This window comes from Canis lupus, chromosome 19, assembly GCF_048164855.1.
Source record: "Canis lupus baileyi chromosome 19, mCanLup2.hap1, whole genome shotgun sequence".
Classification (NCBI taxonomy): domain Eukaryota; kingdom Metazoa; phylum Chordata; class Mammalia; order Carnivora; family Canidae; genus Canis; species Canis lupus.
The window spans coordinates 47,135,366-47,162,076 of NC_132856.1; the positions used below are offsets into that span (position 1 = coordinate 47,135,366).

At 57.0% G+C, this 26,711-nt stretch overlaps 3 protein-coding genes and 1 long non-coding RNA gene across 10 annotated transcripts in view; 1 reads left to right on the top strand and 3 right to left on the bottom strand.

The window, feature by feature from the left end:
• Positions 1 to 393: 393 nt before the first annotated feature.
• On the bottom strand, positions 394 to 2,154 carry OCEL1 (occludin/ELL domain containing 1). Its single transcript, XM_072786831.1, has 5 exons — positions 1,987 to 2,154; positions 1,664 to 1,863; positions 1,282 to 1,447; positions 982 to 1,035; positions 394 to 799 (listed from the first exon to the last, which is right to left on the bottom strand). The coding sequence occupies exons 1-5, from the start codon at positions 2,062 to 2,064 to the stop codon at positions 677 to 679; spliced, it is 621 nt and encodes a 206-aa protein (XP_072642932.1). The 5' UTR covers positions 2,065 to 2,154; the 3' UTR covers positions 394 to 676.
• Positions 2,155 to 3,387: 1,233 nt separating this feature from the next.
• LOC140610598 (uncharacterized) lies at positions 3,388 to 7,161 on the top strand. Its single transcript, XR_012012185.1, has 2 exons — positions 3,388 to 5,326; positions 5,426 to 7,161. It is a non-coding gene; the product is annotated as an uncharacterized lncRNA (long non-coding RNA).
• On the bottom strand, positions 5,511 to 8,442 carry USE1 (unconventional SNARE in the ER 1). Its single transcript, XM_072786845.1, has 8 exons — positions 8,276 to 8,442; positions 7,901 to 7,950; positions 7,665 to 7,743; positions 7,423 to 7,575; positions 6,896 to 6,908; positions 6,428 to 6,455; positions 5,948 to 6,122; positions 5,511 to 5,710 (listed from the first exon to the last, which is right to left on the bottom strand). Exons 1-8 carry the CDS (start codon positions 8,414 to 8,416, stop codon positions 5,528 to 5,530), a joined length of 822 nt encoding a protein of 273 aa, XP_072642946.1. The 5' UTR covers positions 8,417 to 8,442; the 3' UTR covers positions 5,511 to 5,527.
• A 1,368-nt stretch (positions 8,443 to 9,810) lies between these two features.
• The window catches only part of MYO9B (myosin IXB), an 89,263-nt gene continuing 72,362 nt past the window's right edge, over positions 9,811 to 26,711 (bottom strand). For 3 of the 7 annotated variants that reach the window (XM_072786838.1, XM_072786840.1, XM_072786834.1), the window contains 22 exons: positions 25,457 to 25,579; positions 24,080 to 24,229; positions 23,830 to 23,996; positions 22,282 to 23,196; positions 21,452 to 21,524; positions 21,133 to 21,257; positions 19,327 to 19,460; positions 18,921 to 19,108; positions 17,350 to 17,448; positions 17,059 to 17,232; positions 16,929 to 16,970; positions 16,629 to 16,740; positions 15,664 to 15,737; positions 15,025 to 15,217; positions 14,808 to 14,936; positions 14,462 to 14,567; positions 14,114 to 14,245; positions 13,113 to 13,236; positions 12,634 to 12,681; positions 12,146 to 12,288; positions 11,333 to 11,460; positions 9,811 to 11,212 (listed from right to left, as the gene is read on the bottom strand). In XM_072786838.1, coding sequence (XP_072642939.1) covers positions 10,797 to 11,212; positions 11,333 to 11,460; positions 12,146 to 12,288; positions 12,634 to 12,681; positions 13,113 to 13,236; positions 14,114 to 14,245; positions 14,462 to 14,567; positions 14,808 to 14,936; positions 15,025 to 15,217; positions 15,664 to 15,737; positions 16,629 to 16,740; positions 16,929 to 16,970; positions 17,059 to 17,232; positions 17,350 to 17,448; positions 18,921 to 19,108; positions 19,327 to 19,460; positions 21,133 to 21,257; positions 21,452 to 21,524; positions 22,282 to 23,196; positions 23,830 to 23,996; positions 24,080 to 24,229; positions 25,457 to 25,579 — 3,795 coding nt within the window. In that variant the 3' untranslated portion in view covers positions 9,811 to 10,796. Of the gene's footprint in view, positions 11,213 to 11,332; positions 11,461 to 12,141; positions 12,289 to 12,633; positions 12,682 to 13,112; positions 13,237 to 14,113; positions 14,246 to 14,461; positions 14,568 to 14,807; positions 14,937 to 15,024; positions 15,218 to 15,663; positions 15,738 to 16,628; positions 16,741 to 16,928; positions 16,971 to 17,058; positions 17,233 to 17,349; positions 17,449 to 18,920; positions 19,109 to 19,326; positions 19,461 to 21,132; positions 21,258 to 21,451; positions 21,525 to 22,281; positions 23,197 to 23,829; positions 23,997 to 24,079; positions 24,230 to 25,456; positions 25,580 to 26,711 lie in introns of all 7 variants that reach the window. The other 4 variants (XM_072786839.1, XM_072786835.1, XM_072786836.1 and 1 more) reach the window with 3 other exon arrangements.

Here is a 26,711-nt window from a genome sequence, read left to right on the forward strand (position 1 = left end):
TCTCCCTCTGCCTATGTCTCTGCCTCTCTCTCTGTGTCTCTCATGAATAAATAAATAAAATCTTGAAGCAGGTACACTATCTCCTTAAAAAAAGAAGTCAGATGCTCAACTGACTGAGCCACCCAGGTGCCCTGGTTACTGGAAACTGTTGGGCCATGGAGCTCCCCCAGCCCAAGCCTGCCTGAGCAAGTAATGCTGGATGTCGGCCCCTCAGCATCCAGGGTCACATGAGGGCTCTTGGTGGAGAGGGGGCCCTCTGGACAGACCAGAGTTCACACCCTGTGTGGATAAGTCGCTTTCCTGGAATTTTGATTTTTAACTCCATTAGATGGAAGAACAACTTTTTGGTGCCAACTGAGTGAAATCAGGAGTGTTAAGCGGCTGTACACAGTAGGCATTTCATAAATATTTACTGCACCGAGACACAGACTCAGGCAAGACCTGCTTCCAGGGGATGGGCTGAGATCTGGGCTCAGGGCCAGTGGTCCCTGTGGAGGTTCTGGGAAGGCTTCCTGGAGGAGGTGCCATCCGAGCTGGGTCTCAAAGGCTGAGGCATTTGCCAAAGCTACCCCAGGAAGGGGTAACAGAAGGAGCTAGAGCCAGAAGGTAGTAAGAGAGGCAAGTACAGGGCAAGAGGGCCACCCTGCCATGTCCTTCCGCCTGTCCTCCAGGGCGCTCAGAAGTACACAGAGCCCTCGCAGTCTCCTTGCTCATCGAACTTCTGGATCTGCATCTTGAGGTGCCTGAGTTTGCCCTTCAGGTAGTGGCAGCGAGCCTGCTTGTCCAGGAAGCTGGGGTCCTGGGCAGGGCAAGACCCGGGAGAGTCCTTGTGGTGCTTTGGCCTCTGGCCCTCGGAGGCTCAACCCTTCACCTCTTCCTCTTTGGACCTCAGTTTCCTCTCCTTGAAACTGGGCTCACTGAGCCTCTTGGGAGGATGGGGTGTGCAAAGGCGGGCCTGTGGGGCTCGGGGGCACAACTCACCGTCTGCTTCTTCTCAAATTCCCTCCAGACGCGGGCAGCAACGTTGGCTTCCTTCTGCGAGTAGAGAAGGGGTTGGGGGTGCTCAGAGGATGCTGAACTCAAGGATGGATGGGGAAACTGAGGCTCAGACAAAGTGACCCGGGGGTGCAGACTTCCAGGGCTGACCCTGGTTACTATGCTGTGGTGCTCAACCAGCCCTGAAGAGGAAGGGGCCCAGAGACCTGGACCCAGAGGGGGTCCCAGAGCCCAGGGTCCACCACCTGGAAGGGCTGTGGGCCAGGGGTGTCTGCTGGGGCTGACCTGGCTTCGGGGCCTGGGCAGTGAGTTCAGCAAGGTCTCCAGCTGCTGGAGTTTTGCCAGGGCCGAGCCCACCTCCTGCTGGAGCTCCAAGAACTCTGTGTACTGGTCCTGGAACACCGAAGCGTAGCGGCTGCGTTCCCTCTCACTGCTCACTTGTGGGTACTTCCTGCGGGGTTCAAGTGGGTCAGAGCGGGGCGGAAAGAGCCCGACCCTTCCCCCAATCAGTTTAATTTGTTTTACTTTGCCCATGTTGGACTCCCGGCCCCAAAACCTCTTTTTCTCTTTTTACTATTCGGTAAACTCTTATACATTTGTCGAAGCCCCAGCCTCTATGCCCCTTCCCTGTTCCCAGGCATCAGGATCAAGGTGGGGGGACACTCACAGCTCATAGTCGGGCACTGGCTGGGGCCTCGGCGTGTGCTCCCTGGGGATGGCTTCGATAGGCTTCCTGGTGCTCAAGGGGGCCCGGGAGGGCAGCTCATCCTCAAATACAATCTTCTTGGGCCTTGCCCTGGGGGCTCCTAGTTGAGGCTCGCACAGAGCGCGGGGGGCGCTGGCTTCCCGGCCTGGGGGCACCAGTCGCTGCAGGTGCCGCAGGAATCATGTTCCCCACTTCCCTTGCCGCGGGGTGCCGCCCCCCCGGTAACCAGGGTGGGGAAGCCACGGCCCCCCACACCTGGGCGCCCTCCTCCCGCCCCGACTCACCGGGGGCCCAGGGCCGGGCGGGCGGGTCTGCAGGTCCCCACGGTGGCCGCGGGGCTTGGGCGGCTCCCGGGTGGGCATCGGCTTCGGCGAGGCGCCGGGGGGGCGTCCCCGGGGCGGCGAGCGGGTCCTGCGGGGGGCGCCGTGGCCCGCGCGTGGCGGGGGCGGTCGGCGAGCGGCCTGCGGAGCCGGAGAAGCGCGCGCCTGGGGCGGGCGGGGCCGCGGGAGCACCGGGGGGCGGACTCCGGAGCCGCGCACCGGCCGCCACCGCCCACTCTCCATTTGCATACACGCACCCGATTGGCTCGCACAGCAGCCCGCCCCCGGCGGCGCAACCCGGAAAGGCGCTGCGCCCGTGACGTCAGCGCGCATCCCGGGTGGGCCCCGCCTCCAGTTAACCCCCGCGCTGCTGCAGCCTCGCCTGCTCAGGGCGCGTGAAGCCCGCGGACACCACCCCCGGGAAGCCCCCCGGGACTTCCGCCCCAGCTGCAGGCCGCACGGACGGCTCCCGTCCGGGGTTACCTGTCCCAGCGTCCGGGTCTCCGAGCCTGGGTCCGCTCCCAGAGACGCGCCCGAGTCCAGGTTGTGCTTTAACTTCAAAGGTTGGACCCAACTGGCGGGGTCGCTCCACAGGGTGGGGCGGGGCCTAGCGCGGCTGGGCGGGGCTGGCGGGGAGGGGGCGGCACCCCGCGGTAAGGGAAGTGGGAACCTGACCTGCTGTGTGCTTGGAGCTGGCCGCTCACCTTCTCTGACCCTCAGGGTTTGTTTTTGTTTTTTTGGCCTGAAAAACCAGTGGTTTTAGCAAACTTGTACTTATCGGGTGGCGGGCACTGAGGGGGGCACTTGACGGGATGAGCACTGGGTGTTATTCTGTATGTTGGCAAATTGAATACCAATAAAAAATAAATTTATTAAAAAAATAAAAAAATAGGGATCCCTGGGTGGCGCAGCGGTTTAGCGCCTGCCTTTGGCCCAGGGCGCGATCCTGGAGACCCGGGATCGAGTCCCACATCAGGCTCCCGGTGCATGGAGCCTGCTTCTCCCTCTGCCTGTGTCTCTGCCCCCCTCTCTCTCTCTCTGTGTGACTATCATAAATAAATAAAAATTAAAAAAAAAATAAATAAAAAAACGTGTACTTATCTATTTACTCAAAAATTATATTTTATTTTTAAAAGATTATTTATTTATTTATTTATTTATTTATTTATTTATTCATGATAGACATAGGGGGAGAGAGAGGCAGAGACACAGGCAGAGGGAGAAGCAGGCTCCATGCTGGGAGCCCCACGCGGGACTCGATCCCGGGACTCCAGGATAGCGCCCTGGGCCAAAGGCAGGCGCTAAACCGCTGAGCCACCCAGGGATCCCCAAAAATTATATTTTAAAAATATGAGAGAAACTGGGTTGTCCTACTTTTTAAAAATTTTTAAAGATTTTATTTATTTATTCATGAGAGACACAGAGAGAGAGGCAGAAACACAGGCAGAGGGAGAAGCAAGCTCCATGCGGGGAACCCCATGTGGCACTCGATCTTGGGTCTCCAGGATCACGCCCTGGGCCAAAGGCAGATGCTCAACTGCTGAGCCACCCAGGAGGTCCCCCACTTTTCTAACTCCAGGGCTATTACAGTTTCCCACAAGAAGTTTTACATCTTAACTAATCTGGTGAGAGAAAAAGTTCAGAGACGATATGTTTTTCTTTTCCTGCACATTTTTTTTTCTTGTTGATTTTTGGGAGCTCTTTGTATACCAAGGATGTAGTTTAACCAAGTAGTGTATCTCTTCTTTTACTATTATAGGTGAGATCGTCTGATACATTTTGCAGCTTTTTTTTTTTCCCCGCATGAAGGAAACTAAATATTCATTAAGCCCTTGCTGTTTTACTAAATTGTCGTTTAAATAGCTTTTTTTTAGTTACTTTGAGTTTTTCATATAGTCCTATCATCTGCAAATTAACTTTGCCTTTGTCCTCATTTTTTAAAATTATTTTTTATATATTTTTTAAAGATTTTACTTATTTATTCATGAGAGACAGAGAGAGAGGCAGAGACAGAGGCAGAGAGAGAAGCAGGCTCCATGCAGGGAGCCCGACATGGGACTCGATCTCGGGTCTCCAGGATCACGCCCTAGGCCGAAGGCGACACTATACCGCTGAGCCATGGGGCTGCCCTGTCCTCATTTTTAAATCTCAATTCTTTCTTGTCTAGTTGAATTGACCAGCACTTCCAGACGATGTTAAACCTCTGGGGGAGTTGGGTGGATTCTGTGGGCATCCCCCTCCACCCTCCTGTATTTGGTGGCAGTATTGCCAGTATTTGTTCATTATATTGAGTGCTGTTTTTGGCTTGAGATTCTGCAGTTAAATGAGGGCAATATCTATCATTGCTTATTATTATTTTTTAAAAATTGTATTTATTTTTTGCTTATTGTTTATTGAGGGATATTGAGTAATGGATACTCTACAGTACAAAGTACGATTTTACCCTCTGATTTTGTTTCCTGATGCATGAATATGGCTATTAACAAACTTCCTATCGAACCATCTCTGCATCTTGTGTGAGCCTTCTTAAGATGGATTTTTTTTTCAAAGACTTTAGGTAAGCTCTATACCCAAAGTGGGGCTCGAACTTACAACCCTGACACCAAGAGTTGCATCCTCTACCGACTGAGCCCGCCAGGTGCCCCTTAAGATCTATTTTTTGAAAGTTGCCATTAGAGCTTATAAAAAACTTTAGTTGGTGTTTTTACACCCATGTTGACGTTGACCCTCCACGTGGGTACTTCCATGTATATTCCCACAGTGGCCACTCTCACAGGCCTGGGACAAACATCCTAGTGCACCTGTTACCTGCCCAGCCTCTCTCACTGAGCTCCCTTGGTCACCTCCTTCACAGGCTTCACCTTTGACATCTGGAGGGAGGGTGAGCAGAGCCCAGGACTGATGGTTCTCCTGGGACTCCCACTCCATGACCTCTTCCAGGGTCCAACTCTGGAGTAGTGCCCACGCAGTCCTCACCTGAAATGATCAGGCTATGTCCTTGGCAGGGCAGAGTTCCCACAGACCCTCGTGTGTTTGTTGAATGGCTTGGTGAAGGCTCTCTAGTTTCCTGAGAGCTCAGGTTGTGGCTGGACTAAGTCCTGTCTCTGAATTCTCACCTTCAGTCGCAAGCAAGGCCCAGCACTGACGCTCTCTCCTCCAGGCTGACGTCCAGAGGTATCCCCATTCCCCTCCCACCCTCCGGGCTTCACCGCAACCGGACAGGCTGAAGGCACCGTGTCTGGCTCTGACCCTACCAGCCGGGGGCTCCTGTGTCTTCTTGGAACGTGGCCTTTTTCAGTGTGGGGTAGGTACCACGGAGGGACTGAAGGGGGGGTATTGCTGGGTCACTACTCCTCCCAGACTGACCTTTCTCTCCTGCTCATGCGTTCCCCGTGGCTCTCAGGAACCTGCAAAGAGCCTCCGTATTGTTGTCCAGCCCAAAGGGCAGCCCTGGACACGGGTGGAGGGAAGACAGAGGCTAGACAAGCTGGGCCAGCACAGGTCTTTATTTGAGTTTGGGCATGATGCGAATGAAGAGGATCATGCTGATGAAGATGAAGCAGACGATAATAAGCATGGCCCAGAGCAGCCAGTTGACCGACTTCTGTGTGTGCTGCTCCAGCCGCTCCGATTCGGTCTTCAGCTTCTCCAGGTTCTGGTCAGCCATCTTGAGGGAGTGTGACAGGGTCTGTGGGCGAGGTGGGGAGGTCAACGGGACTGTGGCCAAGTGTGGCCTCTCCCTGCCGCCTGGGGGCAAGTCTGCTCCTCTTGGCCCTTGCTAGTACTATGTTCTCTGCTGGGGGGTCCACGTCTGCCTTCTGTCAAACTTCTATCATCTGAGAGCCCTGGCCACGAGGCCCCTCTGCTGGGGAGCCATCTCTGGTGTCCCCGGGCAGAGGCTAGGAAGTTCCCCCGGCCCTCACACCTGGTTGTCCTTCTTAATGACGCTCTGGGCGGCCAGCGTGTTGCTCTTGAGGCTCCTTGCCAGGCCCAGCATCTCCTCCGCCAGCTTCTCCTGGAGGTCCTGATGCCGCTGCAGGACGACGTCTAGCTCGGCTGCTGACTGTTTCTCATCCCCTGATCTGGGCCCTGCCACCCCGCTGACCTCACACAGAGGTGGACGGGTGGGCAGGAGACAGGGTGGAGGAGTGGGAAGAGACCAACACATTCCCAGGGAGCCCAGAGGTTATGGCTCCAGCCCCTGCCCTGCGTAGGGTTCCGTTTCCCCTTCTTCACTTTGGCTTTTTGGAAGAGCATCCCCAGAAGTGGCTTCTGATCGGTGATTTAGATGCTTGCGGGGGCCTTCATGGTTTGGTGCCTCAGTGGTCCCAGGTTCATCCCGCCCCACCCTCCACCCTCCACCCTTCCCATCCCCGTGCTCCCCCCAAGGGCTGAAGACACTCACATTCTCTTCCTCACATCCAGCTTGGGCTCTGGAAGCAAAAAAGGCCAAGCAGGAAGAAGGAGAAGATTGGTTTCCTGTTTCCCAGCTTCCTGATGGTTGCTTGTGATGTGTCTGCTACTCATCATGTCGTTTCCTGTCTTATCTGCTTCCCAGCGAGCTCCTGATCATGCTTCAAAGCTCTAGCTCAAAAGTCCTCTCTTCTAAGCAGTTTTCCTCACTTCTATTTGGGCTCTCCCAGGCCCCAGGCCCCCTCTGTTGGCTTACCCTTGGCCCTGCGGCCTGGGGGTATCCAGCTTTCTTCCCTCTGGGGGCCAGCTCCTCTGTCCTGGCATCCCCATCAGGCACAGCTAGGTGACACCCCTGGGGCTACACTCCCTGGGCTGTGGGAGACCCCAGGGGAGCCAGGCGCAGGATGTGAGGCAGCGTGACAATTAAGCCTCAAGTCCTGTTTTACTCAGGGTGACTCACCTCCAGCAGAATCCTATGGGAAAAAGGGAGAGCCATGAAGTCACCTGCCTTGTCCTGCACCCCAAACTATCCTTTCTGCTCTCAGACTCTGCCCCCACAACCCCCCGCCGGCAAGTCCCATGACCTCAGGATCTCAGTTTCTTCATATTTTGAAGGGTTTAGCTGATCCACATAAAAGGCTCAAAAAGACACTTGCCGTCCTATTTTGCAGATGGAAAAACTTGTCTATTTGTGGCAAGATGAGATAAAGTCATGTAACTGGCAAACTCATCTGATGCTCTGGGCCAACTCTGGGGTGCCAACTAGACAGGCACCATTTTTGCCTCGGACCAAACTCCTATCCATCTAGCAAAGTCCTGGCTCGGCCTTTCTTGATGGCCCAGGGCAGAGGCTGTTGGGCTCCCTAGTGTCCCTATGCCTGCCAGCATTTGTTGTTCTGGCCACACCCAGGCACTAAACTATCCCTGACCAGAGGGACCAGGGACCAGGGACCAGGGACCAGGGACCAGGGAGGAAGGCAGCCCTACCGTGCCTAGCAGCTCATTCCTCATTTCGCTAGTGTATCGTGCCCGTGACTGCAGATGCACCGTCTTCGTGGCAGGCACCCGCTCCCTGGCTGTGGTTGGTACGCGGCCAGGGGCCAGGAACTGGTTGGCTAGTGCCTTCTCTGAGGCAGAGGTCTGCAGAAGGGGGAAGAGGGGTCACCGGAGGGGCAGGTCCACGGCAGGGAGTGTGATGAGGGCTGAGGAAGTAGAGCACCCCTGCTCACCAGCTTCTCTGCCTGCAGCATCCCCTTCAGGAAATCCACCTTGCGGGAATATTCATTGATCACCTCAGAGGCTGGTTTGCTGGAAGGTGAGAAGAGGAAAAAGAAAACCTGTCCACTGTCTCTAGTTCCGGGAAGGATCTCAGCAGGGGCTGGAGCCCAGGGATTCCCTGACAGGAGCTGGCCCTGGCCCTGATTCCCATCCCAGATTTGAAGCCCCTGTAGCCACCTGCACTCACCTTGCTTGGGCTTTCAGGGCCTGCAGCATGTCCTCAAGGGCTCCCACGTACTGGGAAGGGAAAGTGGGGGTGTCAGCCTGGTCCCCCATACCCTTCCACTCCTCCCTCTCCTGCCCAAAGGGAGTGCTGTCAGGGCCAACAAGGGGCGGGGCCAGGATGGGGCGGGGCCTAAAGGGGGAGGAGACACGCGCCGAGGGGGCGGGGCCAGATGAACCCTAGGGAATGGGGCGGGCGCTGCAGGTGGACGTGGCGGACCGACCGGAAGGGGCGTGGCCAGAGCGGTTGTTGGGACGGGGGAGCGGGGCCCGGTGTCCGCTACCGCGGAGGCCACCCCCCGGAAGTCAAGCTCCACTTGACAGTGCAGATTTCCCTCACCTTCTCCAGACGCCACTCTTCCGGGTCCCGCTTCTCCGCTGCCATCGCCTCGCAGCGGCACAGCAACCGCACTAGGTTCAGCTCCAGCCTCGACGCTGCCATCATCTCCCGGCCGTACCCTGCCCCTTCCGCCGGCGCCATCTTGGAGAAGGGCGGAAGTGCCCTCTTTGGGCCTCTTCCGGGCGCGTCCGCCACTCGTTCGCTGTTGCGTCTTGGGGGCGGAACTAATGTGTTTTTTGGGGGCGGGGGGGGACTAATGTGTTGTTTTAGGGAGAGGCGCTGTACTGTCCGTATCTACTCGAGACTAGATGGCGTTTTCCCCTCTCAAGCGTCTTAACCCGTCCGGAGGGGTTAAACGGACCCGGTCCATTCGTCGCTCACGCCGTCTCCAGCTCGGTTCTTCCCACGCCGAGCTCTCCCGTACCCCGGCAGCCCTACCCGGTTCTTGCCTGGGTACGGCCTGGGATGCAGGAATCCGAGGCTTAGGGGCCCATCCAGAGTTTACGGTTATGAGCTTCCGGCCCTGACACCGACTCCATCCCCCCCACCGCAGAGGCCCTGAGGAAGTTTATTTTCTGGGCCCGGTTCCTTCTTTGGGAAAGGTACAGTGTGACAAAGCCTGCCTCAAGGGGGGACATTAGCTCTCGGGGTGAGAGGTGGGACAGTCAGACCCTCATGGAGAGAACCCCACCTGGGTCCTCAGGCAGTCAAGGCCCATCCTGTGACCTCCCTGCACCCCTTGGCCTGCGGAGGGCAGGGTAGGGGTTGGAACGTCAGAGGTACTGGAGCTTGGCTGGCAAGCAGCACTCATCCATCTTCCACCCCTGACGTCACCTGTGTCCTGGTCACACCAGTGGGCTTGGTGTCTTCGCAAAATACTATGTAGGAGACTAAACCCAGGGTGAATGAAATAGGGCACTAGAGGCAGCCTGGGCAGGCTCTGAATCCCAGCCCTGCCCCATCCCAAATGTGTGGCCTCGGACAAGCCTCCCAGCTCTTTCTCGTGTGTCACATGGACTAGGGTTCTTCACTGTCCACCCCCCGCCAGCCCCATGGGCCCCACCTGCCAGCAAGTTCCCACAGCTGCCCATCTTACTGCAGACTGGGAGCTGGTCTGAGAGGGGATGGTGGGGGTGGGGATGGGGTGTGTACCTTCTGGCTCTGGTGGGCCCACTGGGAACTGATCTCTTCATAATGAGATGACCCTTTTAGCTGACATTTAAGTCTTAAGTAGGGGTAGGGTGGGTGCTAAAACATGGCAACAGGAGGCAGTCCCCCCACCCCCCGGCCCCATTTCCAGATTAATAAATAAGCACCTCCAGCAAGCACACCACTCCAGAGTGAGGAGTAATGTGAAATTCCAACAGCAGTGTTTGCTGGGGGCGGGGGGTGTCAAGGCAGGTCCTCCCCGACAAGGGACATAGCCCCTTGCCCTGCATCTGTCTTGGCTGAAGCCACAGGGTGGACCACCCCCACCTGCCAGCCCCTCCTCCCCCAACTGACTCTGAACCAGTCTGAGAGGAACTGCACACAAATACCTTTCAGGCACTTTTTATTTTGCACGGCTTGCGGGGCACCCGGGGCACCCACCTCTCATCCCAGACCTGTGGCCATGTGTCTGGGGAGTGAGCCAAGCCTAAGAGAGGGGAAGCCCAACTCCGGAGAGCCCCAGGCTGTCACTGTTGTCCAGTAGGAATGTACAACCTTGCCCTCCCTGCCTGTGAGTGGTCCTGAGTCGCGGCTCCTGTTTGCCACATGGAGTGGGCAGTGTGCCGAGGGCAGCCTCCTCCAGCCTCCTGAGTCCAGGGCATGGTGGACAGAAGAGTGATGGCCACATTCAAGTGTCCCTCGGATGTGAGGTCTGTGGTGCTGCAGGTGGAGGCTGCCTACCACCTTGTGTCCTGACTCCAGCCACCAGCCTTGAACCCCAGAGGGGCCCCAATACTCCTTCCAAGGCATGCCAGCCAGGTGGCTGCCAGCCGGGCAGAGGATGAGTCTGAGAAAGACTTGGGGGCAGTCCTGTGCCCCAAGTGTCCAGATCCCTTGGGCAAGGTCCTGGCCCTCAGACCCTGGGCCCCAAGCCGTCCTCGTGCAGGTCCGGGCCTCTGACGTGTGGCAGCTGTGCAGGCTTTGCTCTGAAGACTCATGTCCGGGTTATAAGGGAGATGCAGGGCGTTAATATAAAAGTTTGTACATACATGTATAAAAAACAATTTGGTCTCTGGTTAAGGCTGTTAACAGTTTAAAGTTATGTAAACCACGCACAAAGAAACAGTTACCATAAAAACAAAAAAAGAGGTGGGGGATGCCAATGCCAGGCTGCCCACCATGATTTGGTGATCTGAGTGGGCGCGTCTATATGATGTGGGTAGGCTGAGCCTTGGGTGGCCTCTCCCTGCTTAGGACTCTGCAACTGGGGCTAGTGCCCACCTCACATTGTCTTGGAGTTTTTCATTTGGGATCCTTCTCAGCCAGATGCTGGCTCTTCAGCTCAGTGACCAGCTCTGGCACTGGGTGGCCCTCAGCCGTTGGCCTGGCCCGAAGTGGGGGGCAGGCAGTAGGTTGGGGGGTCTGAGTACCTCCGCTTGGCCCCAGGAAGCCGGCTGTCCTCATCCAGGGGCTCCCGGATGCCCTGCACGGGCAGGTGAGTGCTGGGTGTGATATACACAGAGTGTACCTGGTCCGGGCGGCGGGCAGGCGGCTCTCGGCGCCTCACTGGGGCAGCAGCCTCCTGGGCACCCGGTGCCCGGCCAGGGAGGTGGGAGGGCAGGCCGGGTGGGAGCTTGATGTTGGTTGTGGGCATGATGGGGGTCCGCCGGGGGGTCTTCACTCTGACCGTCACGAAGGACGACGGCCTTCGTCGTGGAGGGGCGGCTGCCACGGGGAGGGGGCTCAGGGCAGGCGCGCCGGGGCTGGGGAGAGCAGGCGCGGGGGGCCCTTTTGAGAGACAGACGGCAGGGTTACTGCAGCTTCGGGGCCAGGAGACGGACCCTTGCCCCAGGGCCTGCCGGTGGTGAACATGGGAAGGAGCAAAGCAGACGCTGCCTTAATACTGACCTTCGGAGGCCCCCCGCCCGGCCCGCTCTTCCAACAGGCTCTCAGTGCTGGCTGACGTTTCAGAGTCCAGGTTTTCCTCATCGGAGCCCCGAGGGTCCAGCTCCGGCAGCCGATAGGTGATGTCCTCCCTGGGGGTGGGGGGAGGGTGTCACGGTGTCCAAGGCTGTTCCCAGGGTCAAAGACCACCCAACAATAGTGCCAGGCCAGCTGGGGACAGAATAGGAACTTCCTGGTCCTGGGTGGGAGGCCCTGCCCTTAGTACCCATCCCCAAATCCCCAAATCACATCTGGCCCAGAGAAACTCCGAGGAGCAATGTGTCAGGCTGCTGAGGGAAGCCATCCACCTCGCCTATACTCAGCTAGTGATATGTTTTTGCCTCAGGGCCTTTGCAAGTGCTATTCCCTCTGCCCGGAGTCCTCTACCCTGTTCCTAGGACTGGGGTGGCCAGGTGGCCCAGGTCACACCTGTTCTACTGGCATAATGGTAGTGGCAGCCCTACTCACACATCTTGACCAGATGACAGATTCGTTGTTTACCCTAGTTAAGACCAACTTCAAGACAAAGTTTGGGCATTATCCCTCTGCTGCCCCTTCTTTTCCTGTGGACCACGTGGCTTCCCATGGTCAAGCATGGGGTTTAAACAGAGCCCTAGGCTGCACTTTAGGACAGTAGCACCCCATGAGGGAGGTACTGGATGACGGGAAGGAGTCTAGCCCGTCAGCCTCCTAACAGCCAGGTCTGCTCTGCAGAGGGGCCTGGGGATGGGGGCCAGATGGCACAGCTGAGGGCAGAAAGGGGGCAGAGACACTTGCTTCTCCTCTTTGATGGACTGTATCCGCTCAATGAGGATCTCCTTCTCACGGTCCTCATCACCGCTGGGCACTTCTTCTTCTGGCAGCACCCCCAGCTCCTCCAGGCTGCCAGCACTGCTTCCTCGGGCCTTGGGGCTCTTGATCTACAACAGAGAAGTGGCAGGTCTGGCTGGCCCCTCTGGGTGGGTGGGGCCGGTGCTCTCGGGAGGGGAGAGTCGGGTGTGAACAACTCTGGGAGAGGTTAGTTCTGATGTGGAAGGTGGGTTTAGTGAGGCTGCTCCAAGGATCACATGGGGGCCGAGTGGCTGGTGCTCGGCTGATTAGTCATCCTCCGCACAGGTGGTCATCAGCAGTGGGCCTCCCCCAGCATGCACTTCCAGAAGGTTAGCACGTGCTCGGTCTATCCTATGAGACCATGGGCACGGAGGGAACCCAGCATGCACCGCACCCGGAGTCATGCAGGGTGGGCCCACGGAACATGTACATACCAGGACCCCCTCATAGGGAGACGAGAACCCCAGTTTGAGAGGCCATGGCTGGGGAAGAGACGAACAGAGGGTAACCACCCAGGGCCACGACCACCACCCAGGCATGTCACGGGCACCGAGCCACATCTGACTTTAGGGACAAGGACAGGGCCCTCCCAGGGGAATCAGGACCTGCCCCCCAAGCCCCCACCCCCACCGTATGGCCACTTTCCCCGGAGGTGTGGGTGGAAGATGATGTGAACATCACCAAGTGGATGACAGGTCCCCTGCTGCCCTTTGAGGGCTGGTTGGCAAGAGGCTGAGCGAAGAAGGCGGTCATTGAGCTGAGTTGGGGAACTGGCCCCCAACCGTGCTCCCATGAGGCCCCTGGCAGGAAGCCTTGTGGCCAAGGGTGGGCTGGGAGCTCAAGGGGTGGAAAAGTGAGACCTCGCCCCACCGCCCCAGCCAGGCCCCTGGCCATGCCCACCCAGCGTGCTTACAGCGTTCTGTCGCAGGAGGGAGAGCCTGCGGAAGGCGATGCTCTCCGCAGCTTCCAGCTGGTTAATCTCCTCCATCTTCACCTTGTACTTCCTCATCTGTTCTTTGATCAGCATCTCCACGCAGCTGCAGAGAAGGGGACTCAGTTACTGCCCCCAGGATGGTGGTGTTGGGGCCCGGGGTCTAGAGAGGCCCTAGCTGGAGACCCAGACAGAGGCCACACAGGGCCGCAGACACAGCCGTGGGCAGTGGCCCTCATCTCCATGCCAGCTCACTGTGTGACCTCGTGTGGCTTGCGCCACCTTTCCGAGCCTGAGTCCCTGTCTCGACAAGGCTCCTGGTTTGAAGGAAGAAGTCTAGCACCCTGGATCAAAGTGAACCAATCCCTCACAGTCATCCTGCCTCACGCAGGAGTATGAACAGGGAGCCTGGGTGATCGGTTGCAGCGGCTGCAGGCACTGAGCCCCCGGGGGCTCCAGCAGGTGCACTGTGAGTGCTAAGGGTGTGCGGCGGCTCAGCCCAGAGAGGCAGTCACAATTCAGATTTTCCATCATCACACCCACATAAGAAAAAACGGGAGCAAAGAATGTGCTGGAAGAGGCTGGAAGCAAATCTGTCACCACCACGCCGCTACCCGGGTAGTGTCAGGGCCGCACAAGAAACCACCTAGGGTGACGGGTTCTTCTTTTTACAACTTGAAGCCTGAATAATGTCCCATTAGTCTGACGACTTCCTTCTGAGTTCTTCTGAAGAACTCTTTGAAAACTTTTGAAGACGACGCAGGGGGCAGAAGGGACCCCCAGACAGCTGTTTCTTTCCTGACAGTTCTCACTGCTGCCAGAGGCCAAGAACATGGGGCTTTACTGTCTGCCCCGCACCCTGTGACTGGAGAGGAGGGCTTCCTCCTTTTTCCCCGAGTTCTTCAGCCTCAAACACACTTGGCAGTGATGCCCTGGCCGCTGAAGGAGACATGGGGTGGGGAGCCCCGGCACCTAGCACTCACGTGGTGACCTTGAGGACGTCCTTCATGCTGGTCAGTGGGTCTGAGTTGTCCGGGCAGCGCAGGAGGCAGGGTGCAAAGATGATGGCTAGAGCGCTGGGTGACATACGGTTCACGTCTTCAAGCAGGGCCACCCTGCGTGGTGAGCGGCAGTTAGGGGTGGCCAGGAAGCTCCTGGACCGAGGCCGGAGCCCTGGGGTTGTGGCACCACACCCTGGAGCTGGGAGAGGGGGCACGAGAGGCACCACAGAAGAGTCTGGGGGCCCCCCCACCCGAGGGACCCAGGGAACACTGCAGCGGGGCTCTTGATGGGGACCCCCACCCCAGGGAGAGCAGGCAGCAGGCACTTGCTTGACGAGGTGGAAGATGAGCCGCTCCAGGGAGTTGTGGTTGGCCTCAGGCAGGTGCTCCAGGACGGCGTAGATGGCGGCCAGCTGCTCCTGCTTCTCTGGCAGCTCTAGGAGGGCCCAGCGCGTCAGCTCCCTGTGGGCCTGGCCCTGACACGTTCCCAGGGTGCCCGGGAGCCTCCCACTGAGTGGGGGCTGGGCTGGGTGTGTGACAAGATGCAGAGCCCCACAGGGGTCCTGGCCCTGCCCCAGGCTAGGCACCTGCGCCTCTCCGACCGGCCACAGTGAGCACCTGTGGTTCGAACCCCGACCCTGCCCACCTGCGCACCCTCGCTGCTGCCGAGACTCACCTACGGCTCGGAGGAAGTCGCCGTACTGGGCAAAAGTCATGAGGGGCTCGGGCAGCTCTCGAAGCCACTGTTTGAGCACGCCGGTGATGGCATGGATGGGGAAGTTCTCCAGCTTGACGGCCGCGGGGTCTGTGGGAAGGCCAGGGCGGGGCTGGTGAGGACAGGCAGGGGGGCCGTGCCCGCGCGCCCACGGTGCCCACCCACCCTCGACACCCACCTGTCTGCAGTGCCTGTCTTAGCTCCCGAGTGCGGTTGGCGGCGCCTGACTTGCGGTAGAGGCCCTCGGTGTATAGGCCATGCATCTCCACATGTTCTAGAAGCTTCTCCAGCACGATGGGCACTGAGGCCTTGTCACTGGTCAGGCTGTCCACGCACACGCCGAAGTGGCCTGGCTCGGCACCGGGCTCGCTCTGCAACACCAGAGGTGGGGTCAGGCCTCCCGTGTGGGCTCCATCCCTCCCTGCAGGCTGCTGGGGGTGGCTGCCTGGGAAGGTGAGCTTGTTGATCGCCGGGCAGGGGTTCCCCACAGCTCCCTCAGGGCAGATGGTCCTGCTCCTGCTGCAGCCCCAGTGCTTGGGACCCTCCTCCCTTGTGCTTCCCTCCCTCTGGAGGAGGGAGGAGCAGGGCTGGAGGTCTGAGATGCACACAGAAGCCCAGTCCTGTCTCGGGGGACTTCAGGGGTCTCTGACAGAGCCAGAGTGTGCTCTGCTGACACCAGACCAGCCCCTCCTGCCAGCTCCCTGCTCCTACCTGACACCTAACCTTGGCTTCGCACCAAGCACACCTTCTCCCCCTATGGCTTAGGATGGCCTCACCCAGGTGTTCTGGGGAGGTTCCTGGCCCTGCAGGGGCTCACCTTTCTCCCGCATGTGTAGGAACAGTAGGTCTGAATCTTGTGCACACACTTCTTGTGGCAGGTCATCTTGCACACTAGGAGGTCATGGGGGGTGTCACAGATGGTGCATCAAGGGCCCCAGGTCCCTGGGGCCACCTGCCCTATCAGCCAGGGATCCGCTGACTGGCTTCTGAATTTGAGTCTAAGAATTTCTGCCTTGATTCCCACGACAGGAAGCCACATGGGCAGATGTTCACAGCTGGTGACTGTTAGTGGCCTTAGAGCCCGGCCAATGGGACAGGAGCAGAGGTTTGGGGAGCCATACTTGAGAGAGAAAGTTAGCTGAGACCAAAAAAGAGGGGGCACCAAGTGTCCTGGTCTCAGAAGTATCTGTGACGGACACAGGCGGATAGGTTGCTCCTTACACGAGGACTGAGGAGACAGGAGACCCGGGCAGAAGACAGGGGGGCTGATCACGGAGGGAAAACACAACTGCCAGAGACCTGACTGAGCTGGCCCAGGGCTAGACCCTCCTGCCAGCTGGGTCATCCTGGACTTTGTCTGTGTCTCAGGGCTCCTATGGGGGTGCCTGGCCTTGCCTGCCACATGAGGGGGGGACTCTGGGGGTCTGGAGAGGTGCTAGTGGTTCAGGCAGCAGGAGCAGTGGGTTCCTAAGCTGGAAGGTGGGACATGGGGTAGCCTGCCAAGGGGGGTCATGTGGAGGGCAGGCTGCAGAGGAGGGTGGGGGCCTCAGGGCCGGCTGAGAATCGGGATTTACCCCAGGGTGATGGTGGGAGGACTGAGAGGCTGAGGCACGGCCAGGGCAGTATTCCAGAAAGTTCCACCCTGTGGCTCACATGAAGGCCCAGGTGCACAGGGAGGGGTTGGGGACATGGTGAAGGGTTAGGAGGTTTGGTGGAGGGTAGTGGGGTGTGAGGGGAAGTGGTGGGGGAGTTAGGGAATGCTGGAGGGGGGCGGGCACTCACCGCTGCAGAGCAGGGCCTTGTCCATGAGCCAGATGTATGAGAGGCACTGCTCACACGACTGCGGGATGCTCACCTGGTAGCTGACGAACACGTGCCCGTTGTGGTGCTGGGCCTGGGGGCCACAGGGGAGGGTGTTGAGTGGCCAGGGGGGACCCTCCACGGTCTCACCATGCGGCTACTCAGTGTGATCATAGCACGTGGCATCTCAGGGCTGAGGTGCATGGTCACCATTAGGGCTCCGTATGGCCGAGCAGGCAAACACGCTCACACACGCTCACGCACACATGCACAAATACTCACAGCGCGATCCTGTTTCCGCTTCTTCTTCTGAGCTTTGCTCTGCTGTGAGGGAGCACAGAAGTGAAGTCTGGATCGGCCCTGGGAGTACCCCCGCCTCCCCGCCCACCGTCCCTGAGGCGGCACCACCAACCTTGGGTGGCTCGAAGTCGTTCTTGGTGTGCCCGCGGGTGAACTCGTCAAGCAGCGACTGGAAGAGGTTGAGGACCAGGTTGGTGTCCTTTTCACCCCGCTCTGCTGCCAGGTTGTTCACCACAATCTGGTAGTTCTCCATCAGGTCCTTGTAGCCGACGTGGATCTTCCCGTTCTGTGGGGACGCAGGCGTGACCCCGGTGGGACAGACAGTGGTGGGGCGGGGGGGTGCCCTGGAGAGGGCTCAGGAATCCCCACAGGGGCCCTCCCCAAGGCTGGGGGCTGCACGTACGGGGACGGAGTACATGGTTTTGAGGTTGCTCCTGAATTTCTCAGTGGCTTCGATGAATAAGCTCTCGGTGGGAGTCTTCTGAGAACGCAGATCGTTTATCTGGAGAAAAAGAGATGCCCTGATGTGGAGTTACCCGAGGCTTGGCATCTGATTGGTTGTTGCTCTGCTCCATTCCAGGTCCTTCTTTCACTCCTCTATGATCCCAGCAAAAAAATCCAGGCCCTCTGGCCAATCCTAGTCTTTCCAATCCTTTCAGTCCAGGTTTAAACTAAACACCCAGCATCTGGGGTGGATTACGCTAGGGGCGGGTGTTGAACAGCATCCCTGGCCTCCACCCACCAGATGCCAGTAGCAGTCCCCACTCACGACAGCCAAAGATGTCTGCAGATGTAGCAACTGTCCCCTGGAACACAATCATCCCTGACTGAAAACCAGTGGTCTAGCCTGGGCCCCTCCTTCCACCCTACACAGGTGCCGAACACTGAGCCACGCCCCAGATGCATGTCATGGTTACTGATTCACGGCCACCATATACAACATGTGCTTAATCAGCATCTGCTCTGAGAACCCAATGCATTTTGTAAAAGTGTATTTGAAGCAAAATAAGTTGATGGCCAGGGCTGAGCCACAGTGAGGCCACCGGGGGATGCAGGTATGTCTGGCGCCCTCCTGGCTGCAAGCACTTCCATTTCAAGGATGAAAGTGGGGCAATTACCCCTAAGGGTGCTGAGAGATAACAGAGAAAGTGTCTTCAAACAGTAGATTTTGAACTTCCTGGGCAGGTACTGCCAGATAAAACTCATTTGCCTGGTGCCCACCTGCATGCACAAGTGCACACACCTCTGCAGGAGAGGACTCTGGCCCAGGCTACACCCCCTCGCCTGAGGCTCTCAGGACAGGTATGTCCCAGAAGTAGGCACTCTGGATGTAACACTGTTCCACGTGTTCTGTGCAGTCCCTGTAATCAAACCCACTGAACTTTTTCTTTTTAAGATTTTATTTATTTATTCATGATAGACACAGAAAAAGGAGAAGAGAGACAGAGACACAGGCAGAGGGAGAAGCAGGCTCCACGCAGGGAGCCAGATGTGGGACTCGATCCTGGGACTCCAGGATCACGCCCTGGGCCAAAGGCAGGTACGGAACCGCTGAGCCGCCCAGGGATTCCCCCCCCCCACCTTTTTTAAGTAAGCTTTATGCCCAACATGGAGATTGAACTCATGACCCCAAGGTCAAGAGTCACGTGCTCTACCAAGTGAGCCAGCCAGGGGCTCCAACACCCACTGACTTTTCACATGAAATGTAAATGTCCACGAGGAGCAACATGAATATAGGCTACAGATGTTCTTAGATGAGCCCAGGTAGAATTTTGCAGTAAAGGAGCTAATGTCAAGTTTAATAATAAGCATCTGGTTTCTGGAATTTTCTGTGTTGGAACTGTGCATCTGGACTGTCTCTTCCCGGCATGCTGAGGGTTCCAGAAACTGCCGGGTGATGAAAACCCTTCTGGGGATGCCCCGGCCTGACTCTGCGTGTGCCCCCAGCCCCATAGTTGCCCTCAGAAGACCCACCTTGTTGAGCAGAAACTCATCCAAGTACTTGAGCTCATTGGCATTGGTGATCTTGCGGAACACTGACTCCCGCCATTTCTCTGACACTGTGATTTTGCCAATCTTAAGGTTGCGGTTTTTCTTCCCTTTGCCTCCTGGCTCCTTGGCATGCTTCTCACCTGCTGGGTGGCGGTGCTGGTGGCTAGAGGCTGGACAGAGAAGGAATAGCCAGTGAGGTGGGTTCTAGGGGAGGCAAGGGTCACACACACAGAGGACCAGGACCCTGCCCTGCTGTAACTGAGGGCTGCAGACAAAAAGCACCCCAGTGGGGGGACCAATCAGCCCCAAGGCCCTGTGCCCAGAACCCGTCCCCAGGGACCCTGGTGGCTCATTCCACCCTCCATCCCCAAGGCTGCCTGGGACCAACCTTCTAGATTCTTTTTGGTGGTGGCGGCTTCCAGCATGGTATGCCCAGGTACTGTGTTCTCAGTTTCCTCCACACCTTCCAGGCTAGACTTTTTATCCTTATTCTTATGCAAGAAAAGTCTTTTAAAAGTGGATCTGTAGGAGAAAGTAAGGGGTTTCCTTTAAGCCTCCGGAAGTGACAACAGAAGCAAGGCTGAAGAAAAGGTGGTCTTACTATAAAAAGAAAAATAACTCTTGTCTTGGTTATCACTAGAAAGAAATGCTACTAAAAATGAGATTCATATGTGTGAACTGACGGGGAGTCAGGTGAAAAAGCAAGATGCAGAGCAGATATCACAGCATGACCCTATTATCTTAAAAAAAGAAAAAAAAAAAGAAAAAAAAAAAAGAAGTAAAACTACCCTCTGCCTGCTTATGTGTTTTTACGGGCCCAAGTATTAGGAAAGGAAATCAGAAGGAATAAATGCCAAATCATGCAACGAATGGTACACCCCACAAAAGATGTGTCCATGTGCTAATGCTCAGGACCCGTGAGTGTGACCTTATTTGGGGAAAAGGTCTTGCAGGGGCGCCTGGGTGGGTCAGTCAGTTAAGCGTCTGGGCTCAGGTCATGATCTCCGGGTCTTGAGATCGAGCTGCCATCAGGCTCCCTGCTCAGCGGGGAGTCTGCTTCTCTCTTTCCCCCTCCCTCTGCTGGTGCTCTCTCGCGCTCTCTCTCTTAATAAAATCTTAAAAAAAAAAAAGGACTAGTACCCTTACAAAAGGGGCCCTTGCCCTTCCTGCCATGTGACGCCCCGTGAGTTGCCCTCTGTGAACCAGGAAGTGGCCCCCACCACATACTACATCTGCTGGTGCCTCGATCTTGAACTTCTAGCCCCCAGAAGACATGTCCATAATTTAAGCCACGTAGCCTGTGGTGGTTTTGTTACAGCAGCCCAAACGGACTAAGACCTCAAGATGAGGTCATCCTGGGTTACCCAGATGGGCCTCAAATCCGGGTTCAAGCATCCTTATAAGAGAGAAAGAGAAAACACACAGGAAAGAGGAAAGTCACGTGAAGATGGAGGCAGAGACTAGGGTGATGCAGCCACAGCTGAGGATGCCTGGAGCCCCCAGGAACCGGAAGAGGCACGGAGGACCGTTCCCTAGAGCCTTCCGAGCGGGTGGCCTTGCCCACATCCTGATTTTGGACTCCTGGCCCCCTGGGACCAGGAGAGGGTTGTTGGAAGCCCCCCTGGTCTGAGGTGCTCTGTTTTGGTGGTGGGGTGTGTCTGTAGTGGTGGGCTCTCTGCCTCCCTCTGCCAGCCTGTTCTGGACCTTCCTCAGCCTCCAGTCCCTGCGTTCAAAGCTCCCCTGTCCCACGGCCCATGCTCTCTGTTCTGTGATGGAACCACCTGGAGCATTTCTGCAGGGGCTTCTGGGGACAGAGCCTTGGCCCAGTTCCTTCTAGCCATGGACCCAGGAAGAGCTCCAGAGGTAGGGGGAAGCAGGGAGCTGGTTTCGATACCATAAAAAGCCAAATGGAAACTGTCTACCTGTGGCCCCAGAGGAAGTGACCCAGATTGGCTTTCACCTTAGTGGGAATCATTACGTTGGCACGCAGCCACACTGCACGTGAGGGGGGTCATGACCTGGGCTCCGTGAGGGATCTCTCTTCCTAGCCCGGGCAGACACCTGCCGACTACGCTTCATAAATGCCATCAGTTTAGGAGACCAGACCGCCCTGGGACGGGAGGCCCTGGCAGGGACCCTGGGCAGCCTCTCTCTGGTCACCTGAGCCACCTCCCAAAGCAAAGCTCACACTTACTTAGAGTCGGCCTGGGCGCCTGGGGACAACCCGGAGTCTGTGCCGGCAGATGTGTCGCCTGACTTCTTTTTCTGGACGGCCAGCTTCTTGCTGCTGGGCTCCCCGTCCACGGTTTCCGTAGAAGGCTGCCAGAGAACAGGGCTAGGTAAGCAGAGGACGGCGGGACTCGCTGGAGGGAAAGCAGGGGTGCTTTGCCCACCACGCCGTCCATCCACCAACTTCCCTTCTCTTTTAAGCTGTACTTTGGGGAGAGCCAGGGCAGCCAGGGTAGAAGAGGGTTTGGACCTAGAGGGGTGAGAGCTGCAGCCTAAAGCTTTACCTGAATCTTGGTCTGGGATGGGGACGGGAGGAGCTTGGAGACGTCGCTCGTGGATAAGGAAATGCGTCTGTCCCTGCGAGATCACAGAAAGGTGGCTTTTATTTCCAAGAGTGAGTTAGGAGACATGTTTAGTTGTCCTGACTCGGGTGGGAGGAGGCCAGGGATGTTGCTCCACGCTCCACAGGGCACGTGACAGCCCAACCCAGAGAACCAGTTGGCCACAAGCGTCAGCGTGTGAGGCCGAGAAAGCCCGGCCTAGCAGAAGGCCTGCATCTTTCTCCAGCTCTTTCTGCGTCTGGCCACGCAGGCCTCTGGGAGGAGGCGCTGGGGACTCGGAGTCACTGGTGTGTAGCTAACTAAGGGTCAGGCAAAGTGTCAAGAGCTGGGCCCCTTCTTCAATTCCTGGGTGAGAGTAACCACCTCTATTTTCTGATGAGGAAACGGAGACCCAGGGAGACCCAGGCAGGCCGGGAAATGGGATGTCGCCCCGAGGGGCTGCCTCCCGCAAAGCCAGGGATTGTTGTGTAAACATAGCTCATTTGGGGGCTGTGGGGGGAGAGGAGGAAGACTCAGGGTCCCAGCTGGTACCAAGCTCTGCAGCTCCCGGCAGATGCCAAATCTTTACTTTTTCCTGCCGCTTCTTCCCTCCCTCCTCGGAGCTCCCACATGCCTGGTGTTGGCTCCCAGGCACAGAGCCACTCACGTGTTTCTGGGACACGTGGCACTGCCCTGGTCCTGCTGCCAGGCAGGCCTCTGTGCGTCCCTCCACCCTACCTGCCCAACACAGCTGGGCACCACGGTGTTCAGACAAAGGAGGGCCCGGGGCTTACTCTGTAGGTGTGAGAGCAGCCCCCACAGCCCGATGCCGCTCGCTGAGGTCCAGGGACTGGCTCAGCATGGTGCTAGAAGCAGCAGTCATCAGCTTCTTGCCTCGCCATAGCTCCACGGCGCTGGCCAGCCGCTCAGAGTCTGGGTCCCGGTACCGCTGGATCTGGGTGGAGCTTCCAGGGCTCTCAGGCCTGTCCTGTGCCCTCAGGTCACCACCCAGCTTGCTCTTGTCCTTGGGGGTCTCAGGGGTGGTGCTGGGGGTGGGCACGCTGACCGTACTGTCCAAGGCAAGGCTGGTTGGCCGTTCCACGTGGCCAGGCGTTGGGTCCCCGCCCTGGGGCATCTTTAGGGTTTCTCCTGAGAGCTGGCTGGCTGGCATGGCCTGCAGTGGCTCCTCGGGCTGTTTCTTGGAAGCATTCTCTGTCTCTGTCCCCACGTCTGAAGGAGTTTCATCTTCTCTGTTCTCCTTTCTGTCTTCCAGGAGGCTCTCCTCTTGCTCTGGTACAGTCCTTTCAGAAGGTTCTCTGAGAGCGCTCTCTTCCTTGCAGGACTGTATGTGTTTGTTTTGGAGCTTCACGTGCTCCAGCCCTCTCTGCCGCCGTGACTCACGCTTCTCTCGGCTGCTGGGCACTTTCTCGTGACTTTCAGCTGCATTTTTCTGGGGCAGGAGAGCCTTCTCTGGGCTGGAGACCTCCTTCTCTGGTTGGGAGCTCTCTGCCAGGGGCTCATTGTTTGGCCACACCTGGGGTTCCAACGCCAAATGCTCCCTGTCCTCTGATGGTTCTGGGTCCTGCCTGGGCACCTGTTCCTGCTTGGCCGCCTGGCCTGGCCCACCCTCCGCGGTTTCTTCCCTTAAGGCTTGCTGGGCTTCCTTCTCCTCTCCAGCCTTCTGCTTCTCTGCGACCATCTGGCTGAAGCTGGTGTGACAAGAGGAAAGCAGGTAGGTTCAGCAACAAACATGACTGCCACCTCCAGAATCCACTTAGAGCATCAGGGACCCCCTATGCTACCCGCGGGCTGGCGGCTAGGCTCTATCCTGCCAAGTGGGGTGACCCTGGCCCTCAGGGATGGTTCTGGAAAAGCAGAAATGCTAGAAAAGGGAGATACAAGAAATGGCTATTTATTGTCATGGCCACCTCTGCCCTAAGTCTCTCTGCTGTGAGAGGGAACTGTTAAGAAACTCCTGAATTTCTTTGGGGGTTGCTGGCTGGGTAGATGCCTGAGCTTTACATATAAGCATGGGTTGAGGGGAATCCGCTATGGGCTGGTCTTACTTAGCAGCCTGAACCCTCCAACTCTGAAGCCAAGTTGTTTCATCAATGGGCTCAGGGTGGGTGGATTCAGTGAGGTGGGGAGGGGTCCCTGCCAGAGAGCAAGTCCTGGCAACAGTGACCTCAGCCTTCATCTACAGGTGTTGCCCACCATCCCTGGAATGTCTCTTTGGGGCGTCATGTGCCCAGATGGCTCTACTGGCCAGGTGGCATCTCAGGCAGCTCCTGGGGCCAGGGGTGCTGGGGGAGGGATGGGAGGTGGGGCCTTGCTCTGTTCACCTCTTGCGCTGAAGGTGACCCCGGCAGAGGCTCTGCAGGCGGATGATGCTCTGTCTCCGGCGCCGGTAGGCCATCCGCTGCTGGTAGCCTCTCCATGCAGCCTGGATGTACACGGCAGCCTGCGTCCTCTCCAATGCCCGCCGGACGCGGTAGGATCGCCAGCAGGCCTGGGGGTGCAGTGGGCAGTCAGGGACTGGGGATGTGTGACCCTGGCTGCCCCGTCCCTGGTCCTGCAAGGCCTCCTTAGTACCTGGATGGTGATGGCTGCCTGCCTCATCTGCAGGAAGTGCCGGCGTTCCAGCACCATTCGGAACCAGCTCTGGAGGAGCAGGATCTTCCGTACGACCTCCCGATGCAGCGTCTCCTGCAAGGCTTGCCGCTCTGTTTCCTTCAGGAAAACCTAGGGGGTGTGGGCACAGGAGGGGTCAGTGCAGCCCCCAGAATCCCTGTGCCCCATAAGTGCACAGACCAAGCTGGTGTGTTGCCTGACCTAACCAAGGGGAGTTTTTTTTTTTTTTTTTTTTAATATATTGAGAGGATTCTAGTAATGTGAAGTTAACCATTTTAACACAAACAGATCGGGGCATTTGGTACATTCACAACATTGTGCAAACAACACTAGCTCCAACACATTTCCATCACCTTGAAGAGCGACCCATCCCCATGAGCAGTCACTCCCCAGCCCCTGGTAACCAATGATCTGCTCTCTGTGGATCTTTCCTGAACGTTTCATATACATGGGATCATACACTATGCAGGCTTCTGTCTCATGCTGCTTTTCGCTCATCACATTATTATGAATGGCCCAGTTTTTTTTTTTTAAGGTTTTATTTATTTATTCATGCTAGACACACACAGAGAGAGAGGCAGAGACACAGGCAGGCAGAGAAGCAGGCTCCATGCAAGCAGCCCAACGTGGGACTTGATCCCAGGACTCCAGGATCACACCCTGGGCCGAAGGTGGCGCTAAACCGCTGAGCCACCCAGGGATCCCAACAGACCACAGGTTTTTAATCCATTCATCAGCTGACGGACATATGGGCTGTTTCTGCCTTCTGGCTGTTGTGGCTAGTGCCGCTATGGACATTCAAGTATAAGGATTTGTTTGAACGCTTTATTTTCAGTTCTTCGGGGTCCATACCCAGGAACGGAATTGCCGGGTCACGTGGTAACTCTAGGATTAGCTTGTTGGAGAATGGTGAGGGGGGTTTCCAAATCAGATGAAGCCCTAACAGGAGTTGACTTTAGCGCTTATTGGACAAGGACAGCAGCTGGTGCCCCAACCATAAGAAGCCAACCAGCACATACGTAGAGGTGGTAGATGGTGTCTGAAAGGAAGCCTTTTGCCAGACATTAAGAGCTAGCAAATGGTACCAGACATCCTGCAGTAACCCTAGGCTATGTGTGAGGAAGCCGGGAACCAGCGTGATGCCCAAGCCTCACCCCTTAGAAGCACTCCTGTGCCTTCTGGGAAGAAAGAGTGTGCTGGGCCCCAAGAAAGACACTTCCTCAGCACAGCCCTCTGTCTTTCGGCATGTAGCTCGGGACGCTGGGCCATGGGAGGACCCTACGTGCAGCGGTAGATAGGGTATGGGTTTGTGGCCCCCTGAGGTGTGGGAGCCCTGACCTTGGTCTTCCCGATCTGGTAGTTCCTCTTGTCGACGTCCATCTTTTCCAGCAGGGCAGAGATGACCTCCCTGCAGGGCTGGGCATTCTTGGGCAGCAGCACTTGGAACTGCTCTGTGAAATCCTGGGTGATTTTGGCCAAGAAAAGAGAATCTCTGTTGAGATTTCCGCCACCCATGAGGATATGGTGCTCCAGCGATTCCCTGGTCAAGCCAAGTTTCCAGAGCCAGAATGGCACCAACAAAGATAAAATCTCAGACTCTCTGAAAGGACTTAAACCTTGAGAAAGACCACCACACACAGAGTATTGGGTCTTCCAGGCACTTCGCGAGTGGCTCTTAAGGGCCTATCGGTACTGGCATTTTTGGGGGGTGGCCAGGAAACAGGGCTGCCTTTGGTGGGGGAGCTCAGGCTCTATGGCTCATTAGAGCTGAATCATAGCTGGACACATGCAGCTTTTAAGTAAACAGTTAATTCAAATTTTTAAGAACCAAGCATTAGTGAAATACACCAGCATGTCCTCCCATTTCTGTGATTTCGCTTTTTCTATTTATGCAGGGTCAGAGAGGTGCTATTTCCATTCTGTGGATGAGAAAAAGGGAGGCATGCAATGATGAAGCCATGTCCCCGAGGCCATGTCCTGGTACAGCTGGATTGGGGACCAGGTGCCACTGGTGCCACCATCTGTGGCTTCAGGCCCAGGGCTCACACAGGTGATGCCAGTTCACGGCATGAGCCAGGGGTTCTCAACCCAGGCCGGCTTACCATTGGGGGTGTCTGGTGATGTCTGGAGACATCCAGGATTCTCCCAACTTGGGAGGGGTGGGTGCTCCTGGCATTGAGTGGGCGGAGATCAGGGATGCTGCTCAACATCCCACAATGCACAAGGAGGCCCGCACAGAAAGAATGACCGGGCAGCCCCTAGTGTCAATGGTGCTGCAGCTGAGAAACTGCACTAGCTGTTTGGTCTTCACTAATTTGAGGTTACTGATGATCCTTTGCATTTCTAAAAACCCCAGGGAGCCATCTCTGAAGTCATCACCTCCCTGGCAAAAGAGGAGCTCGGCCCGCTTGCTGCTGGTTGACACAACACAAGAGATAGGTATAAAAGCATCTGTCACCGAAGATGCTCAACAGAGGGCAGAGCTGTACAGGGATCTGCTCGTGCAATTCCCTCTTCCCAGCTTGGGTTGACCCCTCTGTATCCTTCCAGGCTTGGCCAGGGCCCAGCCACCTCTGCTGAGGAATCTTGCCTC